Source organism: Sylvia atricapilla, chromosome 2, assembly GCF_009819655.1.
Source record: "Sylvia atricapilla isolate bSylAtr1 chromosome 2, bSylAtr1.pri, whole genome shotgun sequence".
Taxonomy (NCBI): Eukaryota; Metazoa; Chordata; class Aves; order Passeriformes; family Sylviidae; genus Sylvia; species Sylvia atricapilla.
In genome coordinates, this window is record NC_089141.1 from 74243703 (window position 1) to 74255833 (window position 12131).

General features: G+C 38.3%; 1 protein-coding gene across 1 annotated transcript in view; it reads right to left on the reverse strand.

The window, feature by feature from the left end:
- The window catches only part of ABCC4 (ATP binding cassette subfamily C member 4 (PEL blood group)), a 142452-nt gene that overhangs the window by 47002 nt on the left and 83319 nt on the right, over window positions 1–12131 (reverse strand). Inside the window, exon 21 of the mRNA XM_066313444.1 lies at window positions 14–164. Coding sequence (XP_066169541.1) covers window positions 14–164 — 151 coding nt within the window. The remainder of the gene's footprint in view (window positions 1–13; window positions 165–12131) is intronic.

Here is a 12131-nt window from a genome sequence, read left to right on the forward strand (position 1 = left end):
CCAAACTACATACTTGTGGATTCTAGACGTTTAATATCTCTTGAAGTGTCTAAGAAATATCGTCGAAGAAAAATGAAAAAAATAAATAGTGGAATTAAGGGGATGAGTATCCAAGGAATCACTGCCACAGCCACAGCCACCACACCAAAAATCTGGAGGAGAGTCTGGAGCACAACAGAAACAAAATAAAAAACTCTTCGCCAGAAGAATTTAATTTAGAACAAGTAAAACTATTTAACACTATTGAAACACTTAAATACTTAAACATAACCACCACATTTAAGAGCGGATGCATTGTATAACATATGAGCAACATCTATTTTTAAGCAACTTGGAAAATTTACAGTATTACCTAAATTGACTATTTTTGCAGTTTATGGTTTTCCTCCACATTATTTGTTCTTTAAACTATTTCTTTACAAAGCTGGTTGACAATAAGTGTTATTCTTTGTACACTATTTTGTGACTGCTGTAATAAAGTAATAAATTATCAATATAATGCACAACTAATCTTTAATGGACCCTAGTTATTTGATGAAAAAAGGATACATTTTTTCACTCCTGCTAAGAAGAAACTAGTGAAAAACTGTCTTTCAGCTTGAGCTGAAAGACTTGACACTTAGAAGAGAGACATTCAACACAGCCTTGCAATGTTTTCCTGAACACAACATCATCTCATTTAGAAAAAAAATCCAGGACAGGAGAAAGTGGGTTTTCTCTTCTCAAAGTGTTACATTGTGAAATGCTACATATGTGAAGAAAATGTTACACACTGCAAGAAGTGTCATAAAAGGTTTGTTTCACCAGGTTTACTAGAGTGTAATGTAACAGGCGAGGTAAACCTGACTTTACTCTTAGAAAACTAGACATAATGAGGAAAACGCTGCTGCTTAGGACAGAAGATCCTGGCCCAACTTTCTGAATTAAACCCTCCATTTCCTTCAGACCCCCTCATATTTTTCACCAAACTTTCAGTTTGAATACACAGTCAAAACCATCACCTGCACATAAACTTCTTTCAGAACCCAGCTGTGCATGCATGAATGTATGGTAGGAGTCCTGGTGTACTATAATGAGGATGTGCTCATTTTTTCCTTAAAAAAATAGGAAAAAAACCCCAACCCATACAAAAATAAACCCATACAGTACCAAAACCAGAAAACTGAAATCCTAGCTCAAGATTAAATTCTTGTATTTTTCTCATTAACATATTCCTTAGAAATGACAATATTTTCTAAAGATTTTTCATTTTATGGACTGTACAGTAGCCACCTTCTTCACCACCCCAACAACAGAGAAGTGGATTCCAGCTAAACTTTGTGGCTGCCTGATTTTTACATTCCGAAAATGTGTTAGTGACCACTGGGTGCCAGAAATGCATGTCTTGCAGCAAAAATGTTTCTGCTGCTTTAACTTTTCCAACTCAGTGCACAAATAAGCAACATATCAGCTAAGGTAGGTACCAGAGAGCTACCTGGGTTTTCAAACACCTTCAGTGGAAGTGTCTATAAAACACTGTTGCACTAAGGTAGCGCACTAAGGCAAAAAAACAGTACAACCTTTACCCTTAAATTTGCTATTTTTTCCTCCAGGCTTCTCTGACTTTATCCTAATTTCACCTGGCCAAAGAGCAAGCCCACACACCTTACCCATTATAACTGTATGAGTCAGCTCTAGTCTTAGAGGTCTTAACTCATGAAAGAAGATTTATCAGTGTAATAGCCCCCCATTTCATAGATCCTGAAAACACATTTTAGGGTCTCATAACTTTATTAAGGAAAAATGCTATAGGGTAGGCACAGGAGAGGAGCTCTGGAGGAAGTTGCATTACCACTACACTGCTCATCTGTGGGTTAAGGTGTTGATAGCATCATGTTGTCTGACCTTCTAGAAACACACAACAGATCGCAAACATTTTACCAAGATTTCATCAGGAGGAGGTAAGGTGGCAATGAGAGTGCGTGGCATTTCACCTGGACAATTATGGACATGGCTGTGTCAGCACAAAGCAAAACAAAGCACCCTGGGCTCCTCACCAGCACTGCCATCAGCCCTTCTCTACCTTCTGTTTCTCTGGTATTCTTTAGAACCCTGTAAACATATCTCCTTTTTATCATGGGGTGAGGAGAAAGGATGTGAAGATTCCTGGCCTCCTACAAATTTTCTCCTGTCAAGATCTCCACTTTCCTCAGTAACTCTCATTATCTCTGCCAAGCCTGCCACCCATCCACATGTTGGCTAGTTTCTAAAGGTTCCCTCACCTCCATCCTTATCAGCAGAGACTGAAGTCCATTTCTTCCTTCCTGTTCCAAACTCACTCCTGAATCTGCTTTATACACCTGCTGCCTTCTCTCTCTGTCACTTGTTACACAGTCACAAAAAAACTGTTTCTGAAGTACACACTCTCCTCACAACATCAGCCACAAATCTGAAGTCAAATGTTGAGGAGCGCTGCTTCAAGGAAAAGAATTCTGAGAAAAACAAATGCTTCTTAAAAAAAAAAAAAAAAAAAAAAAGCCAATCTGAAGTTTTAGTGATGATAATCTACAATATGTTGCAAAGTGCCAGTGGGGGTGGGAGTGGGAGTAAAACTATTAGGATCCAGCTCATGTAAACAAAGCCTTGCTACAGTAGAAATACAGGGAAGGAAAAGATGGTTAGGATGACTAAAGTAAAAATCTGACACCGCCTTTGGAAGGAATTTTAGATGAGCCTGCACCACCTTATCATTATAAAAATTTATGATAGGGTGGATCAGTCATGTGTGTTGTGTTTTTTTTTTTTGAAAACCAAACTTGCATATAAATTAACTCTTAATGAAGTAGTCTGAAAGCCAGACACAACCATTTGCAGACTGTAATCATGCAGTCACTGTGTGAGGTAAGGCAAAGGTTCTAGCTCCTGAATTTCACAAGAGACAACCAACCTTTGCAGATGGAGACTGCCCCAACTCCTACCAGATTCACTGTGTGCAAGCTGTAGGACCCAAGATAATCAGCATGGTGACAATGATGATAACACGAGTGTCTGGTGTCTCTCCTCTCTGGAGACAAACAGCAGGAAACACTCATGACTGGGTATCTAGGCTTCCCATGGTAAAATTAGCTTACAGTGGGAAGTTGCATCAAAAGTCCAAGATTTTCCTACATAAAAGAAATATGGTTGACAAACGCAGCACCTTTTAATGTATTTCTTAATTTTAGCACTCAAAATGTAATGATTGTGTAGAAAGTAACAGTCAAACTGAAAAAAAAAGGAAAAGAGCAACCAAAATAAAAACACAGGAGCTGATGAATTACATTTTACAGCTATCTGCACAGTATTTGAAACAAGGCCACCTTGCACAAAAGACAACAGATGCACTGGCTATCAAGACCTGGATAGCTTCAGGAAAAGACCATTGCTTCCAAATGGAGATATAGTGTACAATGTCCACCTTTAAACTTGCTTCCATTTCCCTGGAGAAAGATGAACCTCCTACACACAGCCTGCACACCGTCTGTCCCTAGAGTACAGAGAAGCACATGCTGTTTCTGTTGGGAAGTATCCTCTTGCTTACAAGAGTCCTGAGAGATTTCCCCCGTGATCTGGTCAGTCACTCCATTTACTGTGGCTTTTTTTCCCTTAAAAATCTCCTTTTTTACTGCAGCAGGTATACCCAACCATAACCCTCTGGGGAAATGAATGCTCTGATCAGCACGTTCTCTTAGGAAACATGCTTTCCCTTCATCATCTGATGACTAGTTCTCCATTATTCTTACAGGCGCTGAGAGTGGTATTCTGGGATTTCTATCTCAAATAGGTCTATATCTAGGAATAACAGATATTTCTGTACCACAAGCACAGAACAGAAAAACATGGTATAAGGATCCTCTACTAGACGAACCACACTATTCTGCACTTGCAGTTGTTGACCTGGTAGGATCTCTAATCAATGAGAGGAGCACAAGGGATGGGATTTGAGGCTTGGAAACTTTGTTCTGGGAGTCTGGATATGGCCTACATAGTGTAACTCCTGCCCTAGTTTAGAAGTTTAAAAAGTGATTAATAGAATAGTAAAATTGTTTTGATTGGAAAAGACACAAAGATCATAGAGTCAAATCCTTAGTGCAGCACTGCCAAGCCAACCACTACACCATGTCCTTAAGCATGGTCTATGCATCTTTTAAACATGTCCGAGGCTGGTAACTTCATCTAACCTTTAAGTGCATACCTAATGACCCTATGGTTGAATATCTTGCTACAATTCACTAACTGTACTTACTTGATGCCCTCTGACTACAGCAAAGTAAACATCTCAAGCCCATCGAGCCTAAATTTTGATGACTGAATCTACAGCCAAATCCCATGCAAGAACTGCAGTGTTCCAGGACCGGTTTTACCAATACTTAAGAAGCAGAAGCCAAGTACACCTACTCAGCCCCAATTCCTAAATGCTGCTCCCTGGGCCCCAGTATACACTCCCCCAAGAATTATTAGCCCCCAGAACTGCCACAGAGTCATAAAAATTTAATGATGGCAAAGGCACATGTCCTCAATTTCAGTTTGAACCTTCACTACATTAATTTTGGGCACTCTCAGTCAGGCTGTGCTGTCTGAAGTAAAGCCAGGTCAAGAAACTACAAAACCTCATTCTGTTCATACTTGCTTGGCATCACCCTTCTTCCTCCTTCTCCCCTACCCCTGACTGAAATTATTTCCTTGTTGACTCTGCCAAATAACTGCATGCACAATCAATCCCTAATCCAGTTCTGACATTTTCTTTATCCTTGAATGCTTTTTTTTTTTTCCTTAACTTCAAACAGACTTTTTCAAACCAGACTGACTGACCAGCATCTCTGTTAAAAAAAAAAAAAAAAACAACTGCACAGGTGGCTGGTTACACTGGGAGACCAGAAGACAAGTTTCCCTGGGAAGATGACACTGCAGTGAGAAGATCAGAGTGATAAACACTTTACACAGGCCAGCTCCACCCAGAACCACTGCGTAGATTTTCTACATTTTTCTCCTTTATTACAAAAAGCCACAGGAAACTTCCAAAGAGAAACTAGCACCTAAACAATTCTACTTCATCTTACTCACTTAAAGCAGCTGAGTTGAGGTGAGTAGTCTTGTCTTCAAATTAGTTTTTAAATAAAATTTATGTGTTTTCTTTTGGAACAGGTTAAAAATAAGTATATATGGTTGTTTATACTGTTGCTTGCATCAAACTGCCAGGAACACATTTGTCTTCAGCAAAAATGCAATGAAGATTTATGAGTAAAGGAGAACACATGAGATATACAATATTTAAGTGGCATCTCTGACAACAATGTCATTTTCTGAAGCAACCACGGACAGCAATCTTTGACAGGAATGACAGCTCTCAACAAGTGCTAATTCAGCTTTAGGAAAACATGCATCCATGAGAAAACTTGGAATTTAAAGACCACCACAACCAATGCACTGAAAGGGGGGAAAAAGACACAGCTGGAGAAGAAATGAAAATTATAAATTCAGATAAATTGAACGAAGAAAGGAAGAACTAAATACTGCCAGCTCTAAAACTTCAAAAAGAGCAAGTTCATCTTATCTCCTGCGAGACGCTCTCTTCTCCTCTGAATCCTGCTGTTTGCAATTAGTCGACAAGGGGCGACCTAACTAAATCAATATGTCACTGCAAATGGGCTGAATGCTTCTGCCAGACACATCACAGAAATGTATTCAAAATTTCCAATCACATCCTTAATGCTAGCACCTCCTATTTGTTCTCGTCTCTACAAGACAGTCCTTCTAGATCACTGTTTTTCCAAGTGAACAAGCATATACTGAGCTCCTCAGGGCAAATGTTTTCTGTGCCACCAACATGCTCATTCATTTGACTTGGCATGCATTTGTCATTAAGTGAGAAGCCTTAATGTTTGTTTGAGGTCACAGCGAACTGTGTGCAATTGTTCTTTAACAAGTGACCTTATAATAAAAAGGGTGTTTTCTTTAATACATTGGCACTGCCACCACTCTCAAATTTAAACAGCATCCTATCATCAGTAATCTCTCAGCCTACACGAAAGGATAGAAATAGGTTCTCTGGGCACCCTGGGCGAGGAGGCTTAACTGTCTCATGCAGAAATTGACTGTAACAGCAGTTTTCAAAAATCACAGTCCATACATTGTCTGAGACTTCCAGACCTGATGCTTTAGAAACAGAGACATAACTAAGCTCTGGACTTGGTGATTATAGCAGATACTTGAAATACTCATCCCTTAAAACTCCGCACTACATTCCTACAACATATAGAAGTTATCTTCTTTCTTATAATAAACTTACACATGTAAAAAGTTTTTTTGCCAAGGCTCTTTGGCCACAGTACTAAGTTACTTCCACCTAATACAAGTTTTCCATGCAAAACCAAGCTTTTATGGTCTCTACTTAGGCATGCAGCTCTTGCTTATCCCCACTGTACATGGAAAACAATACTGTCATGCACAAAATGACAGCGCCAATAGCCATTCTCAGAAATGGCTGTGGACAATATATTTTTTGTATTTATAAGCAGTAAAATCTCGAGCAGGATCTTTGATTTTCTGAAGTGTTCCTTGTTTATTGCACCTTGTACCCCCTAAGCACATCTCCACAGAAGTGTTCTCAGTGATCTGGGCAGCAAATCACAACTTTGCAATGAGGATCTATAGAAAAGTGAGAGGTCTTCTTCCTGAAGTCACGGGAGTTAGTTTTAACTTTCCTGTGATCTCCCTGTATGAATAATACAAAGAGTTAGTATATTTTGCTGTTCAACAGTGCTGTTTGTCACTTCTCCTGTGAACAGGCCTCGGCTGTATTCTTTTCCCAAGGGACAAAAAGTGCACACACAAGAACTATTCAAATAAACTACAATGGTCTTTGTACCATGAAAAATATGTTTTCTTGTGGAACACCTCAGATACTGAGCACCGCTTTACATGGTAGCTTGAGGAAACAGCATTAATCAGTGAGTGTAGAACACGCACACACACATGCTTTGCTTTCCTGACAGCTCTTGCCAGAACCTGCCTGAAACACTACAGAAAAATGTCTGGCATCACCCAACACTCCCAGAGTTACTCCTCAGGTAGCAGAAAGCATCCCTTTTCCATCGTATTAATTTAGAGGGGTTGTGCCTGCAATATCCACCACCACTGCCAAATGTGGTCACTTTGTCAGCTGTTGCACTTGCTCCAAGATTTCCAGAACAATCCATATTTGTATCTCCTCTATCAGTTTCTTGCTGTCAAATAAGTAGTATGTTTAAAGGAAAATAAATAATGGCTTGACAACTTCTTCTATCTCTTAGAAATAACTTCCATAATGTTTCCCCAGCTGTATAAGCCCAAGACACCCCCAAGTGAGCACAGAGCTTTATGAAACCAAAACATTTGATTCAACAACGGGTATTTTTCTCCTTAGTACTGCTACAAGTGGTGTATTTCCCAGTTTCTTTATTCATGTGTTTAGCACTTTACCAACAGAGGCTGATTCACTGATTTTGTCTCAGTTTAATCCCAATTACAGCCCTTCTGAAAGCAGATTTTATTTCAGTGATAATTATGGAAAACACATGCATAGAATAAGAACAAAAAACATGAACAAATGTCTCATTGTTCTCAGGCTACTAGGATGCAGATCTTACAGGTCAATACAAAATGATGCAAAAAATACATAGTAAAAGGACTGGGAAAAATTAGGCTGGGAAAAGTTAGGCCTTTTGACACCCCTAGTACAAAACTGTAAGTGCTGGGGTACTAAACAGGGAAAGGATCACAGAAAGTAGCTCAAGCCCTCCCCAAAAAGCATCTCCTATGGCCACTGCTGGAGAAAAAAACACTGATCTAGACAGACCACTGATGGCACTAGTTCATGTCCTTCTGGTATAGACCATTAATTTACCTGCTGAAATACTGTCCGCTCTTCCTGTGAGGAATTCCTCCGAGCTAATGATGATGTTATCACATTCCTACACATGCTATGCACATTTTTTTTTTTTGCAGTTCTTTTAAAATGTTTAGCAAAATTGTGCTTACCACAAACACTGCACCTCATGTGTCACAGTTTTCCGAACTTTGTCTTTGAGTCTTGTACTTTCCTGCCTCAGGTCTCTTGTCCCTCATGGCGATAATGCCAGAGCAGCTGTGCACCCTCCTCAAGAATACCTCATTTTCAGCAGCATGACCTCTTCTGCTCAGCCAAGTCTAACTTTCATCAGAAGTCAATTCTGGGTCTTTCAACAACTTTAAAAGCTTTGTGCTACATTCAGACTGTGGGCTCTTCTGTTAAAGAGAGTATCAATTCCCCACAGCTCTTCAGCCTTACAGCATCTACAAGCTTTTAAGCATTTTACTGTTGTTCTTGTTATTTAGAAATACACTATTCATGTGTTTATTTTTAGGTGGAATAATGAACTACTCATATTTCTGTAAACACCACAACAGCCTCTCTGCCTCAGTTAAATAAAAACTATGAAAAATATTAAGGAGTCCAGCCATCAGCTATCCTAAGAAATAAAACTACCTTCTGTTTCCTTCAGGTCACACTCTTTCACAGCAGATATGCAAAAAAACCCCGCTTTTTAACCTGTCCCTGATGTTTTTTTCCCTTATCTTCCCCAGAGCTTTGCCACTTTGATAGGGAGATAAAATACTACTTTCTATTTCAAAATAAACTCCTGACTTGTAATTTTTCAGTACTACATGATGTCTAGTGATCACTCAGCTCCAAAAAGTTGAATAGTGGTGTGATGTTTTCAGCATATTTAAACTAATCATCACCAGCACGTTTCACCCAGTTCAGCTGTTCCGTGCATGTCCAGAACACAGTGAGTAAAAAGAAAATTCCTTGGCAGAGAATAAACATTATTTACTGTCCTAAGTCTTTGCTCATTCTCTGTGTGTTACAAATACACAGCAAACCAACAGGAAGACCTTTCAGAAGCTTTATTTTATCACAAACCATCAACAAAGGCACACTTACTAAAGCAAGTAACTGATTCCAGGTCTGATCCCCAAATCCAGACTTTCCATTAGTGAGAAAATTGAAAATTTGTTTTTCTAACTGTTGTGTTTGACAGAAGGCTGGACAATTCAATCGAGTACCAAACCCAGCAGTTTTACAAGAAGATCTAAACCCTTTATTTTAGCATACGAGTGACATTCATAGCAAGAGAGCTCTGCTTATTGAAACATTAGACTGATTTCAAAAACCATTAAGAAAATGATTTAGGGATATGATTGTGGAAGAAAATGAAATTGCTCAGCATCCTATTCTTCCACTGTGCAGGAACAGATACTATTAAGCTCTTGAATGAGTCTTTCCAAACACACAGGCTTTTATATTTCAGGAGTACAATCCAAATGAAGCAGTTTTTTTTTTTTTAACAATACAAAGATGCTCTCTAACGTAGATGTAATACAAAGATGTAACAAAAAGACATAGGACATTCAGTTACCACCTGAACTCTCATCTTTTGTCATACAGAACTGTCCACAATGCAGTCTCCTCTACCTTTTGATGAACAAACTCATTGGAATTTTCAAATCAGCTGCAGAGTTCACCAAGTAGCCACAGTATCAGCTTCAGCCAGAAAAAACTTCTTATATTGTGCAGATGCGCACATAACCCTGGCAGAACATTTCTGTCAGATGAAGTCTTTGCTTTTGCTGAAGATAATTCCTTGTCCCACATGTTTGTTTCGGGCATAATTACCCATAATGATTTCACACACACAGACACATATACACATGTCAGCTAACATGGCTTAGTAATTCAAATTAACCCCAAGTTTCTCCTTCCTCCATGAATCGAAAGTGAAATCTCCAATCCTTTTGCCAAACAGTGAAATCCTAATTTATTTGTAAGCAGACATTGTCCTATCTATAGTATATCAGTAGTTTAAGGCAATGTAGAAGATTTGTACTTATCACCATTTGGAACAGGATTGTTACACTCTGTGACTGACAGCAGAATTAAAATATTTCTAGCTAGTGTAAAGTGTTAGAAATGTTAATGATTTTCAGAAGTCTTGAAACTAATCACTAGTCTGAGACACAGATATGATAGATTGCAATATTGCTTAAAAAGTCATGAAAATACCTATAAACAGTTATAGTAAAAATCCCCACTCTGGCACTAAAAACAGGAGTAGTATATACACAAAGAAAGACCAAAAAGAAAAGGAGAAAACTACAGAATATAAGTTTACTTACAAACATAAATCCACTTGCAGGATATTTCTTTGCCGTCTTTCACACAAAGAAAAAAGCAAAGAAGAAAATACCTTCCAACAGATATGAACAGCCCCAAACAAACAGAATCTCTTTCTGGAACTTTTACAAATTCCACTTTAACCAAAGGAGGGAAACTTCTAAACCACACAGAACAGGGTGAACATCACTGGACTTCCATACAACTATCCTGATTTCTTTTATCTGAAAATATATTGAAAGTAAGCTGATAAAAAAACAGAGAAGCCCATTTGGTGAAGAAATAATTTAAACATAACTGTAATTTTGTATTTACAGGTTCCAACTATAAAAATACTCAATCTGCTCAAATGTTAGAGAAATCAGGACAAAGACTGCACCTCACAATGCTCATATGCTCTAGAAAAAGAGAAGACAGAATTAGTTTCCACAAATTGAAAACTGACTTTATTTTTCAGAGCACTATATTCAAGCCGCCTGTATTCCACAGTTCAATGAAAAATGAAAGGATCCCAGTACAAAACTATGACCTACTTTTACCATATAAATGGAGAAGTGCAAAAACTAAAAGGAAATTAGTTAAGAAAAACAAGAAAGGTGGCAAAGGAGGCAAGAGGACAAGAAGGAAAAACAACACATTTTCAGTATTATTTTACCTTCTTTCCCATGTAAGATAAAGGGTTGTATCCTCAAATTTTATAATACCAAGTAAATAAACACCCTAAAATATTAAAGCAGTTACACTATGTTCCTACACAAATTAGTTTTGTTACAGTAGTGACCTCTGCTGCCTTGACACTAATGTGTCAAGAATTGCATGCATACCTATTATAAAGGTTCTACAAATGAACATAAATAGAAAAACAAATTCAAAAGGGGATGAGGCAAAGGCTTAGACTGGGGATACATTGCCACTGTAGTGAGAATAGACCCTTAACCTTCCCTGGAAAACAGAGGTCCACATATAAACAGGAATTAACCCATAAGCAGTGACTCCAGACTTAACACATTTTATCCTGTACACACACCACCAATCTGAGTAAATATGCAGTCTGTGTGATGCAAGGTACTCACCCTTCTATTCTAAGGAATGTGATGACAGGTACAAAATAAAGAACAGCAATAGCTTTGGCATAGATTATCTCCCACTGCTGGTCACCATCAACAAGACCAATTGGCTACTGAGATTTAACAATCAAGACATTAGTGGACAGAGGAAGAAAAGGTCAATAAAAAACTGCATTATTTAGATAAGTGCCTGTGCTAAACTCACAGCTTCTGCATGTTGGTCTAGGAGACACAAATGCAACCCAAGCTTCCTCTACCTCCACTACCTTCCACCCCTGTTATTTGTTTGCTTGTTTTTAGCAAGACAGTGGGTTTATTTAAAAAAAATACCAAAACTGAAAGCACGTGCAAATACTGCATGACCACAGCAAAAATCAGGATCTTATTGCAATGATCATTTTAACCTTTTCTGAAATTAGAGCCCAAAAGTTACCAATGAAAAAAATATATACCCCTATTATTTTTCTTTAGGTTTCAATTGGTCTTTTATTATGCAATAGCCAGATGTCCTGAAATATACGTCTTGGGAAGGTACAGCAAGAAAATGTCCTGTAAGGTTTCAGTTGTCAAGTGTTACTAGGCAACTGTTTTGTGTTTCTTTAATTTATTTATTTTCCATTTAAACCTCAGCACAGCAAAACTACCATGATTCAGCAGAAGGGAAGCTAAAAAGTATCCAAGGTATCCAAGCCACAGGTCTGCACTATGTACCAGGCTCAACAGAGTATGTTGACATTTAACACAGATCCCACTACTGGTTATTTTCTTACAACACACTTGTGATCGTATTTTGAATACGCACATGAAAACACACAGAAAGAATTATTCTTTAAGGAATAAAAATATCCCTC